This window comes from Pistacia vera, unplaced genomic scaffold (assembly GCF_008641045.1).
Source record: "Pistacia vera cultivar Batoury unplaced genomic scaffold, PisVer_v2 Contig102, whole genome shotgun sequence".
Taxonomy (NCBI): Eukaryota; Viridiplantae; Streptophyta; class Magnoliopsida; order Sapindales; family Anacardiaceae; genus Pistacia; species Pistacia vera.
In genome coordinates, this window is record NW_022195050.1 from 663,578 (window position 1) to 683,290 (window position 19,713).

General features: G+C 33.3%; 2 protein-coding genes across 2 annotated transcripts; one reads left to right on the forward strand and one right to left on the reverse strand.

Annotated features, from left to right (window-relative positions):
* The first annotated feature begins 3,957 nt into the window (after positions 1–3,957).
* On the forward strand, positions 3,958–4,850 carry LOC116121615. Its single transcript, XM_031407559.1, has 2 exons — positions 3,958–4,211; positions 4,520–4,850. Exons 1-2 carry the CDS (start codon positions 3,958–3,960, stop codon positions 4,848–4,850), a joined length of 585 nt encoding a protein of 194 aa, XP_031263419.1.
* Positions 4,851–17,996: 13,146 nt separating this feature from the next.
* Positions 17,997–19,459, reverse strand: LOC116121624 (disease resistance protein RPS2-like). The gene is made up of 3 exons (XM_031407566.1): positions 19,270–19,459; positions 18,848–18,987; positions 17,997–18,788 (listed from the first exon to the last, which is right to left on the reverse strand). The coding sequence occupies exons 1-3, from the start codon at positions 19,457–19,459 to the stop codon at positions 17,997–17,999; spliced, it is 1,122 nt and encodes a 373-aa protein (XP_031263426.1).
* Between the last annotated feature and the right edge of the window lie 254 nt (positions 19,460–19,713).

The following is a 19,713-nucleotide window of genomic DNA, read 5'->3' on the forward strand; positions in this document are numbered from 1 at the left end:
CTATGTAACACAATTTTTGGAGATAAACAAACATCACCAGTATGAGTAACAGAAGCAGATAAACCATTTGGCAATCTTACATTATGATGTATGGAAGAGGCATATGGTTGCACATTATTCAAGCAAGATAAATCACATGTCATATGTTCATTAGCCCCAATATCTAATATCCAAGCACTACTCAAGGCAAAAGCCATAAGAGAAACAGAAGTACCTGCTACATTTGTACAGGAATCAATACGTTGCACAACATTTGCAACAACATGAGAACCATCTTTGCCCAAGAGCTTCAAAATTTCCTCATATTGTGCAGGAGAGAAAATTGGATTACTAACAGTTGTAGAAGGCTGAGCAGTTTGAGGTGAAACCAAAGATTGCTCCTCTTCAGTAGAGACAATATTATTTGCTGTGACCGATTTATTGTTATTTTTCTTGTTTCTGTTCCTTTGACAATTGTCAAGATAGCCATGAAGCTTCCAACAAAAATCAATTGTATGGTTCTTCAAATGGCAAAAATCACACTGCATTGGTTTCTTCCTGGATTGTGAATCTCTGTTACCTGTATTAGATGGATGGGTAACAGGATTTTGGGTAAGAAAAGCCGCAGCATCAGACTGACTTGGTGTAGACTCAGTGATTCCCCTCTAGTTTTCTTCCTAAATCAACATCCCATATAACACATTCACTGAAGGCAAAGGATCCATTAAAAGAACAGAACTTTGAACAGCAGCATATCCTTCATTCAATCCCATTTAAAACTGCATGACCTTTTGAGTTTTCTCATGTTCTTTATAGATGGTAGAAGAAGCACAAGTGCATGTCGGAGTAGGTACAATAGATAGTAGGTACAATATATGAATATTCATCCCAAAGAACCTCAATTTCGCATGGTAAACAAAAATTGAAGCCAAACCGTGTTGCGTTGTAGCAATTTCTTGCATAATTGAGTAGATTCTTGAACCATTGATTTTATCAAAGGTTTCTTGAAGATCTTGCCAGACAGTCGCAGCATTAGTTCCATATATGACCCTAGCCAACAAATCTTTAGAAATATAATTCATGATCTAAGACATGACTGTAGCATTACAGCGGTCCCATTGTTGTGCCTAAAGAGGATCAGTAGGACGCTTAAGTGTCCCATCAATAAACCCTAACTTGTTCTTCGCAAGTAATGCCATCTTCATCGCACGACTCCACGTGCTATAATTGTCACTTTCAGTCAAGATTTGACTTACAATTTGAGTTCCTGGCGTGTCCGAAGGATGTATGTACAGTGGATTATTATAACTGGCAGCTATGGTTGCAGCAGAAAAAGATCCAGAGTTGTTAGACTCCATTGTTGAAACAATTGTAACTAGGAAAGAAGAATGGTAATTGATTGAGTGAAAGCAAAGAGATTCGAGCTGATTTATTCTCGATTTTGAAAAAAAAGGCGAAAATTCGGTGGTTTTAACCAAGATTCCACGCTCCGATACCATGTTACAAAATCNAAAAAAAAAAAAGGAATATGAAGTTCAATATTTGTTTTTATTCCCTATTTCTTCTCTCTCATTTTTTTTTTTAAAATTTTAAAAAAGTTTTAACTATCAATATTTCTATTATGTTGCTAATTAATCTCTCTTATGTTGACAATTAACTAACGGATTCCATTTTTATAAAAAATTTACAGGATGGAGGCAGTACTGGTGCAAGTAGCTGGGCAAGTAATTTGTGTGCTAATAGCAAAAGCAACCAAGTATTTAGAGCACAATTATGATTATGTGAAAAATATTAGCAAGAACATGGCCATCCTTGAAAGGGAAGAAAAATCTCTCTATGACATCCAAAAAATTTTAAAATCAAGATTGGATCATAAGAAAATCCAAGAAATTGAAAAGATCTACTCTTGCGAAATGTGGCTCAATAAGGTGGAAAAGATAAAAGATGCAATCGAGAAACTGAAGATCGAATATGAAACCCTAGTAAGTAATTACAAATTCTTCTTCGGAGTATATCCATCTCCGAGTTCAGTGAAACTTGGTAAAAGGCTTGTGAAAGTAACGGAGGAGGTAATTTTTCTGAAGAATCAACTCCACCAAATAGCTCTGATGGATGAGAAGTAGAAGGGACCAATTTCCGGCTCAAAGCGATATACCAAAAAATTATTTAATGGTTTCTTATGCGCTTGTTTTATTCCAAATGCCGATTTTTAACTGGTTAATTGATTTGACATTATTCTTTTATTTTTTGCATTACTTTCTTGAATATACGTAAACTATCATTATTATTTTTTCATGTAATGTATTTGTATTACACCATTTTGAGTAAAATAGATAAATACCCTAAAGCATGTATATTACAAAGTTTGCCTGGAATTCTTATTTGGAATCGAAATAAGCAATAAATAAATTTCTAGAAATGTCGAATTTGAAATGTTGTTAGTAAAAATTTATTCATTAATTTATTTGTTTCTACAAAACCTGTTCATTAGTTTGCTAATTATAGTTTATAAAATAATTAATTGATTTTGCCAACTGTTAATTAAAGCAAACAAACGAGCTACTTAATTTTATTTAATTATTTTTGTTTTAAATGCATAAGGAAAACGTATCCCATGGTAGCTTGAGCCTTGAAGTTACATGAAAAATTAATTAAAGTAAACCAATCGTTATGTGGTGGTTGCTGAAGGGTGATAGTGGCTTGGGTGAGTAGGGGTATTTTTGTTAATTTATAAACTTTGATTGTGAAAGGTAATTGTTAAATGTTTTGAGTTGAATAAAATATGATTAGATTTTTTGAATTGAATAATCAATATTAAAACAAACAAGTTTTTCACTGGATTGGATAAGATATTACTACCCAAATCCGATTTCGGCGATAAAAATTATCTCTGTCACCACCATTTGAACCTCCGATCTCCTCTCTACAAAATCCTTCTCACTCCGCCATCTAATTTTTCGTCGATTGCCAGCCATCACAAAGCTATGATTTCTTATTCTTAATTGATTTCTAGCTGATTCCGACTACAAAAATTTAATCGATCACCACCATTCGATCCACCGGCCTCCACTCTACAAAACCCCTATCACCCTAGCTTATAGTAACATGCTGAACGCCGATTGATAAAGTGAAGTGTATTTTTAGCATTAACAAAATATAAACTTTAGTTGGGAAAGTGGTATTTTGAAACTTTTTGAGTGCGAAAGTGTCATTAAGGCAAACCTTGGGTGGGAAAAAGTCATTTACTCATTAGGGTGGGTAAAGTTTTTAGGGGAAATATTTTTAGCCCCCATTACATTGATCAATATCCCCTGTTGCTAAATAAAATATATTTTATTTTAAAAGAAAAACTCTTTAAATCTCATTTAATTCAAAAAAATAACCTACTAATTAGGTTTTTTATTTGCATCCATTTTCCTCAATTTCAAACCTAATTACGATTTTCATTTACATCATTTTTCCCTGATTTCATACTTAATTAGGTTTTTCTTTATACATCTTTCTCCTAATTTGAAATTTGAAACATACGTTTTCTTTTTAGATTCAGATTAACCTCGTTGTATGATTATTCTCTTTATAGATTTTCATTGAACAAAGAAATATTTGAAATAACAAAAAATGTTTCAATTTAAAAAATTTAGAGTAAGGATTTATGTAAGAATTAAAGGTTAAAAATTTAAAATGTGTGTGTGTGTGTGTGTGTGTGTGTTATGAATAGATGTGCATGCCCTTTGCAATTCTATTACTTGCTAATCTTTCATCCTCTCTAACTCTTAAACCTTTCAAGTTCTACAACTTCAAAGCATTTTATTAGCTTTTAATTTCTTCTCTCTTCTTATAGCTTATTTTATTATACGTTATCAACATGAGTCTCTAACCATATCAACTTGTCAAAGAAAAAAATAATTCTCATCAAGTTTCAAGCTTTTGTCTCTTATCAAAATTGGAGTTGAAGTTTTCCATTTGCCAATTTTCGTCATGAAAAATCTTACAAAACTTGAATTTGTAGCTCTTGATATTACGGGTAAGAATTATTTGTCGTGGATTCTTGATGCTGAAATTCACTTAGGTGCTATGGGTCTTGGTGTCACCATCAAAGAAGGAAATGAATCATCCAATCAAGATAAGGCTAAAGCCATGTTTTTCCTTCGACATCATCTCCATGAAGGATTGAAAACTGAATATCTTACAGTAAAAGATCCACTTACTCTTTGGGAAAATTTGAAGGAAAGGTATGACCCCTAGAAAATTGTGATTCTTCCTAGAGTTCGTTATGATTGGATGAATTTCTGTTTAAAAGATTTTAAATCAGTAATTGAATATAACTCTGTAGTATTCAAAATTAGTTCTCAATTGAAATTGTGCGGAGAAAATATTACTGATGAAGATATGTTAGAGAAAACATTCTCTACTTTTCATGCATCAAATGTGCCCCTGCAGCAACAATATAGAGCAAAGGGTTTTCAAAAATATTCTGAACTAATTTCATGCCTTCTTGTGGCTGAACAAAATAATGAGCTATTAATGAAAAATCATGAAGTTCGCCCAACAAACAAAATAATGAGCTATTAAGGAAAAATCATGAAGTTCGCCCAATAGGTTCTACTCCATTCCCTGAAGTGAATGTGACAATATCTAATAATCATGGGCGTGGGGTACGTCATGGCCATGGTTGTGGTCGTGGTCGTGGCAATGGTTGTGGTCATGGCCGTGGACGTGGTCAAAGTCGTAATAATCACAACTGTGGTGGTTATAACTATAACTCTTCTAATTATAAAAGCCACCAGAAGTGGAATAATGATGAAGAGAAAAAGGAAAAGGGCAAAAGTGGACAACATAAAAATTCGAAGAATAGAGAAAATATGTGCTAACGATATGGCATGAAAGGACATTGGTCACGTAGTTGTCGTACGCCCAAACATCCTGTTGAACTTTATCAAGCATCATTGAAAGAAAAGGAGACAAATACGAAAGCAAATTTTGCCTACTAAAATGAAAATAGAGAAGCAAATTTTGCTTATCAAGATGATAATTTTGATCATGGACCTGTTAATATAACACATCTAGATGTTGCAAATTTCTTTGAAAATCCTAAAGGGAGAATTGATCATTTAATTAGGGATGGGAATGTCCAAAATTATTAAAGTTATGTTTTTGTGAGTGTTTTACTTTTAATTTATTTACGTTGAGTGTTTTACTTTTAATATGTTTAAGTTGAGTGTCTTTCTTTTAATGAGTGTTTTGCTTTAAATATGTTTAAGTGTGATTTTCAATTTTAGATAAATTACTTTGTTTTGTTGGCTTTGTAATATGCCTTACTATGTATTTTGTTTTTGAATAAAGAAAAATGGACATTCCCAAGTCTATGATTGGATCCAAGATTGATGATGAAGATCTTTGTCTCGCAGACAGTGCTACAACGCACACTATATTTAAAGAAAGAAAATATTTTTCTTCTTTGATAATGCGTGAAGCTAACATAAATACAATATATGGTTGTACAAGATTAATTGAAGGCTTTGGAAGAGCTAATATATTATTGCCTAGAGGAACACTGTTTATTATAAAAGATGCATTATTTTCTTCCAAGTCTAAAAGAAACTTATTAAGTTTTAAAGATATTCGATGTAATGGATATCATATTGAGACAACCAATGAAGAAAATATTGAATATCTTTATATTACAAGAATAATTGCAAGCAAGAAATGTGTGTTGGAAAAATTACCTGTTTTTTTGTCCGGATTATACTACACAAATATCAGTGTATTTGAAACACATGTTATAGTAAACTAGAAGTTTACTAATCCTAATACTTTTACTATTTGGCATGATCGGTCAGGCCATCCTGGTTCAATAATGATGCGAAGAATCATTGAGAATTCACATGGACATCCATTGAAAAATTAAAAGATTTTTCAATCTAATGAATTCTATTGTGCTGCTTGTTCTCAAGGTAAATTAATTATTAGACCATCACTAGCTAAAATTGGGATTGAATCACCTACATTTTTAATACGAATTCAAGGTGGTATATGTAGGCCTATTAATCCACCATGTGAACCATTTTATGGTCTTAGTAGATGCATCTACAAGATGGTCCCATGTGTGTTTATTATCTACTTGCAACCTGGCGTTTGCGAGACTACTTGCCCAAATAATTTGATTGCGAGCACAATTTCTAGATTATACAATTAAGACAATACATCTTGATAATGTTGGTGAATTTATGTCTCAGACTTTTAATAATTATAGTATGTCAATCAGAATAATGATAGAAAAGCCTGTTGCCTATGTTCATACACAAAATGGTCTAGCAGAGTCATATATTGAACGCCTCCAATTGATTGCTAGACCATTACTTATGAGAACAAAGCTCCCAAGTTCTGCTTGAGGACATGCTATTTTACATGCAGCAGCATTTGTACGCATTAGGCCAACAAGTTGGTGGGTGTCGAATCCAACAAATAATAAAATTCTCACTCTCAAATAAATACAAATTGTAATAGTGATGAGCAAGGTCATATCCACAAAGACTGGGTAGATTTATTTTAATGAAAATTAAAGCAAAGAAAAATGGGGTTTTGAAATTTTGAAGTGAAATAAAAAGAAAGCAATTATAATCAACTAAAAATTAAGTAGAAATCAATATCAAGCAAATATCCAACCAAAGATATAATTTCAGAATTGGTTCAGAGAATTGATCACAGTTACAAGGATAAAATCTTCTATTCTTCACTAAATTGGTTATGGTTATTAACAAGCTCTAACAACCTATCTCTCCTTACTTTCTCGATAACCAAAACAAGCTCTTTGATTACTTCCCTTGTCAATAAACAACCCTAAACAAGCTCTTAGGATTTAATCTATCGACAGCATTAATAATTAGAGAGACTACCAATTCTAGCCAACAAATACACAAGCTCGATTCATTTATACTAGATTATACATCTTCATAACATAAATCGAAAATCCCTTTATAATCAACTATGTTATTTCACCACTAATATTAGAATACTTAAACAATTACGGATTTAAAGTTCTAAATGGCAATTTATCAACCTGATAATTGAACAACGGACCTTTTGCATCAATCAATCAAGACAATAATTGTTAATAAACATAGAAGATATATAAATAGTAAAGAATTAAAATAATACTGAAAATTATTTAGATTTCACAATCCTTGAAGAACCAAAACTTCAATTATCCTTTAGTTGGAAGAAAAGTATTTAGCTACACATAATTAAAAGAAAGCCTAAAGAAAAGAGAAGAAAAAGAGGTAGAGATCGATGTCCCCTTTCTTGTGAATAATCTCCCTATTTATAACTCCATCTAATCATGGTTATCCTGTCTAGATCAGGAAACTAATTAAAAGCAAATCTCACCAAAATAGGGAGTTTTGGCAAATCCTAGAGATTAAGAAAGGGTAAATAAATCTTTCTAGCTGTCATACATATCTTTTTCTCCAACAAATTCGTAACTCTAAGTCAAAAATCTCGGATCCAATAAGGCGCGCCCACGATTTATCTGCTGACTGCTTTTATGAACATTCTGGGAAAACAGAACGTGCCCACGCTTTAAGCAAAATCCGCTTCTGGAATGTATCCCTTTTTGAGCTCCGATTTTTTCTCTCCAAAACTCTTGATTTTGAATTCAATTTGATTTAACTCCTCAATCTACTCCACAAAATACGAAACATAATCAAAACCCAAGATTTAGCATTTATAACCATTAAAACATGAGGAAATATAACAAATATATAGATATTATGAATGCTTATCACAAGTTAACGCATATTCTCCCCTTTACAATTGGCTTTTGGTCAAGAGCCAAATATTTCCCATTTAAGAATATTTGGATGTGCGGTTCCAATTGCTCCACCACAACGCACTAAAATGGGTCCCTAAAGAAGATTGGGAATATATGTTGGATATGAATCTCCTTCTATAATTAAATATTTAGAACCATTAACAGAAGATTTACTTATAGCACGACTTGCTGATTATCATTTTGATGAAACAAATTTCTCAGCATTAGGGGGAGAGAATAGGCAATTGGAAAAGGAAATTACTTGGAAAATGTCATCGTTATCTTATCTTGATCCTCATTCTAAACAATGTGAACAAGAAGTTCAAAAGATAGTTCATTTGCAAAATGTAGCAAGTCAGTTGCCAGATGCATTCACTGATTCAAAAAGAGTGACTAAATCTCACACACCAGCTACAAATGCTCCAATTCGGATTGATGTCCCTGAAGGACAATTACTAGTAGCAAATGAATCTAAGGCACGTTTAAAGTGTGGTAGATCAGTTGGTTCCAAAGATAAAAATCATTGAAAGAAAAGAGTAGCAAATGACCAAGATGTTTACATCAAGGAGGCAAGTTCTCATGAAGAGAATAGAGACATATTTAATCATGAAACTCCAGAAGAAGTTCAAGTACCTGAAACTAGCAAGAATGAAGAGATCACAATAAATTATGTCTCTACAAGAAAAATATGGAATAGAAAAGAAATAATTGTTGACAACAATTTTGCATACAATATAGCACTTGATATTGTAAATAATAATGAGGATCTTGAACCTAAATCTATGGAAGAATGTAGACAAAGAGAAGATTGGCCAAAATGGAAAGACGCAATCAAGGTAGAACTGAATTCATTAGAAAAACGTGGAGTTTTTGGACCTATAGTCCAAACGTCAAAAGATCTAATGTCAGCGGGGTACAAATGAGTATTTGTATAAAAACAAAATGAGAAAAAATGCAATCATAAGATATAAAGCATGACTTGTAGCAAAAGGATTTTCGCAAAGACTTGGCATTGATTATGAAGAAACATATTCTCCAATGATGGATGCAATAACATTTCGATTTCTTATTAGTCTGGCAACAAATAAAACCCTTGATATGCGTCTAATGGATGTAGTTATAGCCTATTTATATGGAACACTTGATAACGACACATACATGAAAATCCTTGAAGGATTTAAAATGCCTGAAGCATGCAACTCAAATTCTCGAGAATTTTATTCAATTAAATTGCATAAATCACTATATGAATTAAAGCAATCAGGTCGTATGTGGTATAACCGTCTTAGTAAATATTTGTTAAAGGACGGTTATAAAAATGACCCTATTTGCCCATGTGTTTTCATAAAAAGATCTAGATCTGAATTTGTTATAATTGTTGTATATGTTGATGACTTGAATATTATTGGAACTCCTGAAGAGATTCAAAAGGCAACAGATTATCTAAAAGTAGAATTTGAGATGAAAGACATTGGAAAAACAAAATGTTGTCTCAGTTTGCAAATTGAGTACTTAATTAGTGGAATTTTTGTGCACCAATCAGATTATACTGAGAAAATCTTAAAACGATTTTATATGGATAAAGCACATCCACTGAGTACCCCAATAGTTGTAAGATCACTTGATGTGAACAAAGATCCTTTTCAGCCAGCAGAAGATAAAGAAGAGGTACTTGGTCCTGAAGTACCATACCTAAGTGCAATAGGTGCATTAATGTATCTTGCTAACAATACGGGACAGGATATAACATTTTCAGTAAATTTGTTTGCAAGATATAGTTGTGCTCCGACACGAAGGCATTGGAATGAAATTAAGCATATATTTCGATATCTTGATATGGGTTTATTTTATTTAAATAAATCTACACCTCAATTAATTGGTTATGCAGATGCAGGATATTTATCTGACCAACATAAAGCTAGATCTCAAACAGGTTATTTGTTCACATATGGAGGTACGACTATTTCATGGTGTTCTACAAAACAAACTATAGCTGCTACTTCTTCAAACCATGTTGAGATAATAGTTATCCATGCAGCAAGCCGAGAATGTGTTTGGCTCATATCAATAACCCAACATATTCAAGAATCATGTGGCATTAATTACAACAAAGAAGTCCCTATAACATTATATGAAGATAATATTGCATGCATAGCTCAGTTAAAGGGAGGTTATATCAAAGGTGATAGGACGAAACATATATCACCAAAATTCTTCTTCAGTCATGATCTTCAAAAGAATGGTGATATTGAAGTTAAACAGATTCGGTCATGTGATAATCTGGCAAACTTATTCACTAAAACTTTACCAACTGCAACATTTGAAAAGTTGGTATACAATATTAAAATGCGTCGGTACAAAAATCTTAAGTGATATCATAATGAGGGGGAGTAAATACGCACTGTACTCTTTTTCCCTTGACCAAGGTTTTATCCCATTGGGTTTTCGTAAGGTTTTTAATGAGACAGTTTCTAAATGCGTATAATACACAAGAATAATGTACTCTTTTTTCTTCACTAGGTTTATTGGGTTTTCTCCTACTAAGGTTTTAACGAGGCATATTCTTTGTGTAATGGACATCCAAGGGGGAGTGTTATGAATAAATGTGGATGTCCCTAGGAATTCTATAACTTCCTAATCTTTCATCTTCTCTAACTCTTAAACCTTTCAAGTTCTACAACTTCAAAGCATTTTATTAGTTTTTAATTTCATTTATAATATTTCATAATCTTGAGACTATAAATAGATGTATTGTGAAAGATGATGTGCATTTAACTTGATATAAGAAAAGCATTGGTTTTATTTCCCCTCAATTATCTTCTCTTCTTATAGCTTATTTTATTATAATATATATATTTACAAGTGAAGAATGCTAATTAATTTGACAGGGTTGCAGATCTGTTTTGTTTTTAATGGGTTTAATTGGTTTGGGTGTTACTAGGGGTGCCTACGAGCCGAGCCGAGCCAAGTAGTGGCGGCTCTAGCTCTGCTCGAATGTATTAGTAGGAGGCTCGAGCTCGAGCTTGAGCTCGGCTCGTTTAAAAAATTAAAGGGCTCGAGCTCGGCTCGGCTCAGTTATTTATAAGAATTTAAGAAAACGACGTCATTCAGAACTTAACCCACCTGCTGCTGAAGAATCTATTGAGACCAAAATCCAACGCCTTTTCTCCACCTAGTCATAATCTTCAATCGATCTTCTTGCTGCATGTGCCACATCATGAGGAAACTACTCGCCACCATCGGAGTTCACCCCACCGTCATCGAACTCGTGAGATCTCAGCTTTACCTCCGACCTGCTCTCATGTGGCACCAGCCGTTTTCATTGACGACATCTGCATCAGTGGCCTTGACTCCTCTTTGCCCTCCATCTTAGCGGCCACCTCGTGCCTAAGCTGGTTGAAATTGTGTTAATGATTATCTTTGTTTTTGGGTTTAGTGTTCAAAATACTAAAAACAAATTGAAGCTGCAATCGACGGTGGCTGATGTTGCTGTGTGAAGAAGTGAAGATGACGGTGAGCTCGCAAACTACTTAGAAGTTTGCGAGCAGTTCGAATCGAGCCCGAAAAGCTCGACATTTTTCATGAGCTTAGAGATGAGCTCAAACTCTTGAACTACTTGATTTTCTACGAGTCGAGCCTAAGTTCGTCACAAGTTGATCCCGAGTAGCTCACAAGCTACTTGGTTCGACTGCACCCCTAGGTGTTACCACATGTCAATCTACCCAATTGCCATCCCTACAATATGCTGCTGACTGCAATTTTGGTGAATGAAGCAAGGTAATTTTGAGTGGCCACGGATTGATCTTGTTTCCTAGGTGAATGAAGCAAGGTAGTTTTGACGAAGAATCAACTCCAACAAATATTGATGATGGTTGAGGAAGAACCAACTTCAATCGTGAAGAAATATAAAATACGTAGTTACGTTGCTTTCTTTGTGCTTGCCTCGTACCTAAAAATGATTTAACTGACTACTACACTTTTTTTTTTGTTAACCAAATAATCAAATGCTTAGTAGCTATTGTACGAGGTTTCTTTAATTCATAGTAATTACCAGTTTATATAATTTTATAACAATTTTGTGTAAATGAAATTTAAAACGTGAAACGTAAAACTTGATAACCCCACTGATTTTGGTACAAAAAATGTTCGATTCGAAATTACCAACAAAATTGTAAGGTTTTCTTACTATGTAAAAGTTATGATTTTCTTTCTAGGGCAATGAAAAAGTAATTTTTTTTTATAAATAATAAAGATTAATAAAAGAGAATAATATAATATTGGTATATGATAGATAAATATGCATATAAAACAGACAGATTTTTTCATGTTATATGAGAATTGTAAAATTTGTATTAATAAATGAATAAACTATTAACTTTTTAAGATTATTAAATTGTTTCTAAATAAATTCTTTTGATTGGCTAACTAGAATTCTGAAAAAACTTATAAAACTAAAAAATTTAGATTCTAAATAAATAAACCTAAGATCTGTAGGGTTTATTTTCCATAGGTTATCCTATTCTAATAATTATTTTTCAAAAAAAATGTTTGACTCGTAACAATAGTCAGCCATATAATGCATTCGTCCTCAAGAGTGATTGATGTCGGATCCACGATCGAGATAAAATTCCTACAAGAAAATAGGATTTATTGATATTTGAATGTCCATAACTTAACAAGAAAGTTAGTCTTTAAATGAATAATCTCTAATAGAATACGAAAATAAATTAAGGAAATAATGTCATGCATTGTTCTTACATCAATTTTTTAAGAATAGACTTATAAGGTGTTTAATGGATTCCGATGATTAGTTTAAAAAAAAAAAAAAACTCTTAGGTGTATTACTCGAGAGGTATTTGAGTTCGATCAACCTGAGTTACTAATAAAGGTAGTTACTGAGGGGACTTAATTTGTTGTCAACTTTAGAATCCTAAGATATTAGTTAAGATGTGCGCAAGCTGACTCAGACACCCCCGATCACCAAATATATATATATATTCAAGAACTAAATTCGGGTACTACAAATATTATATACGTTAGAAAATACTAAGAAACATTAGCATAGACATACATGTTTAAATAAACATCAACAACATAATTCAAGATCTTGAACATACAATTCTCACAATCCTTGCAATTAGGAAGCGTGCTTGATGTGAAATTAGAAGATTCCATAAGTAGTTGTTCAATATTGAACTCCTAGATAAATTAATTTCTCTCTTTGGACCTTTATTTGATGTTACACAAACCTTAGATGGAATTAGTTTTTTTTTATGTATAGGTCTAAGCATACATCTTTTTCTATGTGTATCTGTAATAGGCAGAGAGATGATCAATTTATATCTATCTTTCTTAAATCCGATACGTCCATCAAATAGTCGGATGTACATGCAAGATTTATTTGTTATTAAATCATTAATATTAATGCCCCTAAAATCGGGCCGCTTAATTTTGAATAAAATCTTACAATATCTTATCACAAGCGTTTAAATCATGCAAGCATAAGCAACCAATAGTGAAATTCATTCATGATATTTTATTTATTTATTAAAAAGGCAATAGTAAAAGAATATTTTTTAATATTTATTTTAATTAGATAACAATAATTATTTTTTGAAATTTGGAATCATTATTTACTAAAGAGTAAATAAAATAAATTAAGCCTTAGATAGAGTAAATCATATATGTCATGAATAATTTGAAAGAGAAATTCATTACTTTTGTACAATTTATTATGTTAAGTAGGTTAGAATCTCAACTAACTAACATATGGTGAGTGTCATTTAAATAGCTTTATAATTTATTTAGGCTTTTACTTTAGAAAACATTACTTTGTTATGTTTTAATATTGTTTGTTGAATTTAAAATATATTTGTTAAATATTTTCTATATATAATTTTTTTGGATTAGAATATACAGTATATGTCAAAAAAGAAAAAAAGAAAAAAGAAAACCTTTTAGCAGGAGTTCTTTAAATATAAAATTTTCAAGATTAACCATCTCTGGGTGATCAAGTGGTTTTATAGGTACTCTTGGGTGTATTACTCAAAAGGTCATGAGTTTGAATACGTTCTCAATTGCTAGCAAGGATAACCATTGAAGCTTTTAATTGGCCAGTAGTCTTAGGGTCTTGGTGAATTAGTTGAGGTGCGTATAATTTAGCACAGACACCCCGTTCTTAAAAAAAAATAGAAAAAAGAAAAAAATTCAATATTAGTTTTAGTTTTATTTAAAATTATAATCTTAATTTTACTCTATTTTAGTTTCAAGATTAATTAATATTTAAACTAAAAGACAATCTGTCCAAATAATATTAATTGATCACGTTATACTAATGATTAAGACTTAATTAAAACCTCTTCTCAGGAATCTACAAATTTTCATTAAATATTATCTACAAATCCGAACCATCATTTTTCTTTTTTTCTTTTTTTTTAGATCACGATATATTTGATTTATCAAATACGCCATTATTGTATACTTTCTTAATTTAAACCCGACCGGTCTGTCCTAGTTCAATCGGTTAGATTAGAAACCAGGTTCTAGACCGGGACGATCAACTTAAAAATCACTACTTTCAGTTAGGGAGTATTTATCTAAGCTTATAAGCTGGTCAAACTAGTTTATAAACTCTAAAATTAAATTGACATGTTTGTTTATAACTTTTTTGAATTTATAAGTTAAGTTTATAAGCAAAAAAGAAAAAAAAAATTGGGGGGAGGTAACTTTTTTTTTTTTTTTTTCTTATAAACTAGTTTGATCAAGTGTATTACCACATTATCCTTGTTTAATTTTAAAATTCCATAGTATATCCTTGTTTAATGTAGTACCCTTTTTAGTTATTTTATAATAAAATGTATTTATAAGCCACATTTTACCAAACACGTTAATTTCTTATCAGTCACTTATAAATACTTTAACCAAACACGTAATTGCTTAAAATTTCAAATGCTTATAAGTTAAAATCATAAGCTCATACAAACACTGACCGGCATTACTGTATGGAATTGAAACCTCCAGTGCAACCGGTAGGGGTGTTCAAAAGCGGTTAACCGAACCGGTTAACCGCTTTTCTAAACCGAACCAAATTTTCGGTTCGGGAAAACTGTCGAACCGAAACCGAACCGGTTAACCGTTTTAAAAAAAGCGGTTAACCGGTTTTAAACCGGTTTTCCCTTATTTTTTTTATAAAACTTTTTTTTTGTCATAAATTAAATTGTAAATATAGACAATACATTGGGAACTAAGAAAAAAAATTTGGGTTGGGATTTTAGATTGAGCGAATTAGGGATTTATTTATTTAATATATATTTGAAAAATCGGTTTAGAAAACCGGTTTTCGGTTAACCGTTTCTAATTTTTCCTGAACCGATAACCGAACCAGAACAAAAAATTCGATTTTTTGAATTTTTCGAACCATAACCGAACCATTTTTTCGGTTAATCGGTTTTTCGATTCGGTTTTTGTATTTTTTTGAACACCCCTACCAACCGGTTTTGTGTCAAAACCAGGCTAATGTTGCCAGTAACCAGACAACTTCTACAATCAAACAACTTCGGCATCTTCAGATTCTTTACAGATTTCTTCGATCGACCGCCGCCGGCCGCAATACAGTCGCCGACTCGCCATCCGCCGAGGTTTGTTTGTGTTTCAACTTTTATTTCACTTCATCTGATCTCAGCGTGCTTGGTTGCTGGATTTGAATGCATTTCTAAGTGTATATGGGATGAAGTTCTTACGTGAAGCTGCTTGAGTTTGTGTCATTGCTTTGTAATTTGGGTCAGAATTGCCTTTTAGTTTTGTGAAGATGTATTATTGCTCTCTAATTGTTCGATCAAATGCCACAACTAGTTATATAATTCCATTCTCCAGACTTTTGAGGCCCATTCATTGATACTGCCCTCTAGTACATTTGTGGTTTCCGTTTCACCAGTTTCGTTTATGGCATTAAGAATTAGAGGAAAGACAGTGATTTAAGACTGGAGTTATTGAGGCACATGCCGTCTTTTTTGTAATTTTCCTTTTACTCTTTTTTTCATCATCGAATTTCATTATAGATTGGCTGGTTTTTCGGTTAATCATTTGATATTTATATATTACGAGAAAAAGAAAAATCAATTGTGGATACTGGATTGTAAAACAGGAAAAATATTACAGAGTTTGCTGGTATATCCGACTAACTTGTAATTATAGTGTTTTTTGTTTGGCACCAATCTGATTTACGACTTTCCCAGACCATTTTAACCAACATCAATGAGCCTGTAACCTGTTGCTTTCTTAATTTTTTTTTGTCCTGATGACGTCTACCTGGTCACCTGACCGGGTTGGTTATGAAAACATTTCCCCTATTTTGTCGTTAATTAGTATGTTAGATTATAATTTATTCCAATTAAGCCATTTTTGGAGCTCTATCATAATAATTTTCTCAACACATTCATTTTTAAAGATATTACTTGCAGGATGCAGCAAACAATGATCGAGCAAGTAGCTGGTACATTAGTTGCACCGGCATTAAAAGGAGGAAAAAACATATTCAATTGTTTGAAGCAGAAGCTTGGTTATGTGAAAAATATGAGCCAGAATTTTGCCAAGCTTGATAGAAATCTATGTGTAGAAGATGCAGACTGGGAAATGTGAAACCTGGCTAAGTGATGTGGAAAAGATGAAGGAAGAGATCAAGAAGTTGAAGATTGAGTATCAGAATATCCGCAAATGTGTGTGTGGAGTATGCCCGTTGTTGAGATTCCTGAAGCTTGGTTAATGAATAGTGGAAAAAACAGAGGAGATTGTCTGTTTAAAGAATAAAATTGGGCAAGTTCAAGTAATGGTTGAGAAAGGACTAGCTCCAATCATCAGAAGGCGTGCCAAGAAAATTGAAGAGTTCCCATCACTTAATGAACATATAGAACTGTTGCAAGATTATCTCAGAGATGTTGAAATAAAGACAATCTGCATATGGGGGCCTCCAGGAGTTGGGAAAACTACAATAATGGAAAATCTGCATGATGCAGTTGGTAAATTGTTTGATATAGTTTTCTGGGTAAATGTAAACCCTGATGGCAATGTGAGAGATGTGCAGGAAATACTTGTGAGGCGGTTAAATCTAAAAGCGGATGAACAGAACAATGACTAAAGAGCGGAAATGAAAATTTTATGGTGAGGATATTTCAGGATCGTTATTTATTATGAATTATTTTTTCATTGATATAGAAAATCTAAGTAGTACAAAATGCAAAGAAGCTAAACTAGAAAACTGAATTCGATTACAAATCTTACATATTATTCACAACACACTCCTTCCATAATTTGAAACCAAACTTTTGCCTGAAGGAAGAAATGTGTTGAAACAAAGATGACAATTACCACAAAGACCTTTGCTATTTCTTTCTATAGGTCATCCACAGAAATGTTAGTGAAACAGTTTTGAAGATGCCTATGCAGTTCAGGATCTTCCCACTCTAATGCATTCCACCAACTCTCCTCTGCCTGAATCTCCATTTTCCTATGTTTCAACTTGGAATCCTTACCAATGATCTTCTTCAACCTGGGGCAACCATAAATGCTGATAAGTTCTAATGAGGGCCAACCGCTTCTCCAAATATTAACTAATCCGGGCAGATAATGAAGCTTTAGCTTCTTCAATCTTGGGAGTGGAATGTGATCACTGTCAACTCTTCTAACTTTGGCATGAACTCACTCATAAATCTGCTAAACACATACTTCAACTTTGGACAGGCCTGCACTGTTAAAATTCTCAGCACAGCAAAGCTTCCTGCTGGCACAATTCCCTCCCACAGACTTGTCAAGTTCCACATATCATGCATACTTAAGTTCTCCAGGATTGGAAACACAGCCTCGGTAAGTTCATCACTTTCCAAAATTGTTTCAATGTTGGGGCATTCACTTATTGTGCAAAATTTCAATCGATTGATATTGCTGACCCCAAATTCTAACAGATTCCGGATGCCAAGGTGATAATCTAAATAGAAAACAGTACTACGAGCCAATACTTTAAGAACTGCTTCAGGTTTCGTCTCGCTGTTACAAATCTCAAGCATTGACCTTGTTGATGATAATCAAATTCGGTATAATTTGGGACCCGGGAGGTAATGTCATTCACATCAGGCCCAACCACAAACTTGAACTCACTTAAGCGTGTGTGTTCCATGCTATGCTTGTTTGGAGGAAGAGCTCGAGGTTTTCTACTTCAGGAAAATGACAAGAGAGAACTCAAATCTTTTACGTTATTGCTGACCACCTTATACCACCTTTGATCTCCTGGATACACATCAATACTTAGATTTTCCAGCTTGTGAAGCTTTGATATAATCCCATTTGAAATCAGTTTCTGTGGCAGTCTAACATACTCTGTATAGTCGATAGATCCATAAAGTGATACTTCCAACTGTATAAGGGAGGCCAGTTTACCAATTTCCTCAGGTAACTTGATAACTTCTGTGCCGTGGAGATCAAGCACCTCAAGTCTTTCAAGAAAACCAACTTCAGAAGGGAGCACATGCAGGCAGTCACAATAACGGAGTATGAGAATCTCAAGGTTTATTAGCTTAAATAGTGTCTTTGGCAAGGACCTGATCCTGTTCCTAGATAGGTTCAACACTGTAAGGGAAGTCATTAAGTCAAAAAAAGAAGTGCGTATGACTCTAAGCTTAGAGTTTCTTTGCATGAACAATTGAGAGAGCTCAGGGCAATTTGGTTTCTCAGTTAGAGTGCACAAGTCATTATCCATCAAAAATATCATCTTGGCCTGTCTCCACTCCTCCTCGGAAGGTGGTTCTGTTAGACCTGCACTAGTGCCCTTCCAGCTGGATGCATACTTCCAAACAGAAATATTAGTCTCCTCCGCTAGTGCCCTTCTAGTAACAATGATCAGCAGTGGCAAGCCACCGCAGCCCTCAACTATAGCTCGCGCAAAGGGCTGGATCTCTGGTAAGTCAATGATTCCTCCCACTTGTTTAAAAAAGGTTTCCAAGCTTCCTCTCTGGAAACGATTTCCACTTCAATCACCCCAGTTGCATCCATGCTTCGCAAAACATCTACCTTTCTCGAAGCCATTATTATTTTGCAGCCATTTTCTATACTGGGATCAGGAATTCCAATTGCCTGTAAATCTATATTCTCCCAGACATCGTCCAGAAGCAACAAAAACTTCTTCCCTTTTAGAACTTGGAATAACTTTTCTGCAACTTGAGAATCAGTTGCAGAATCCTCACAACACAATGACTAACTGTTTTAAAATTTCATTTTGGATCTTTCTTGTGCTCCAATATCTTGAAACAGACACCCAAACAATCACATCAAAACTGATTTTTACTCTGGGGTAACCTGTCAAGGCTTTCAGCGCGGTAGTCTCTTCCCAATCCCTCCAATTCGATGAACACCAATTTTTGTGGCTGTAACATCACTCATGTATCTGAAAATCTTCCTCATAGTTCTCGTAATTAATTCGTTGACATCTAAACCTGATTCAAGCAACAACTGATAATCGGTTGTAATAATAATTGAATTTGAATTCACATTCTTACTCGGAGTTGGTGACTTCACAGACTTTACCGTTATTTGACGGACTTGAGATTTCAGCTTCTCTGTCTTCCCAGTTGTCAGCTTCTCTATTTTCAATTTCAGCTTCACTATTTTGCCAATTATTTTCATGGCTATGAACTCGGAATTGTGTGACTAGAACAAGAGATAAATTTCCAAAAGAAAGTAATAAAAGATTCTGTAGAAAACTTGAATGAATAAATTGAAACATAATACCCCTATTTATACTAGGCTAATCATAATTTTATTAGGAAAAGTAGTTAGAATAAAATAGGAAATCATATTCCTACTAAAACAATGAATCATAAAATCCTAATCCACCAAGACAATAAATTATAAAATCTTAATGCTACTAAAACAATGGA

What these genes read in the sequence shown, in the direction of transcription:
- LOC116121615 (XM_031407559.1), top strand. Translation starts at nt 3,958, where the DNA reads ATGAAAAATCTTACAAAACTTGAATTTGTAGCTCTTGATATTACGGGT. An exon ending in TGGGAAAATTTGAAGGAAAG is followed by an intron (nt 4,212 to 4,519) that starts GTATGACCCCTA and finishes AAAATCATGAAG; the next exon opens with TTCGCCCAACAAACAAAATA.
- LOC116121624 (XM_031407566.1), bottom strand. Translation starts at nt 19,459, where the DNA reads ATGAAAATAATTGGCAAAATAGTGAAGCTGAAATTGAAAATAGAGAAG. An exon ending in TCAGTTGTTGCTTGAATCAG is followed by an intron (nt 18,988 to 19,269) that starts GTTTAGATGTCA and finishes CTCAAGTTGCAG; the next exon opens with AAAAGTTATTCCAAGTTCTA. An exon ending in TAATAATGGCTTCGAGAAAG is followed by an intron (nt 18,789 to 18,847) that starts GTAGATGTTTTG and finishes AATCGTTTCCAG; the next exon opens with AGAGGAAGCTTGGAAACCTT.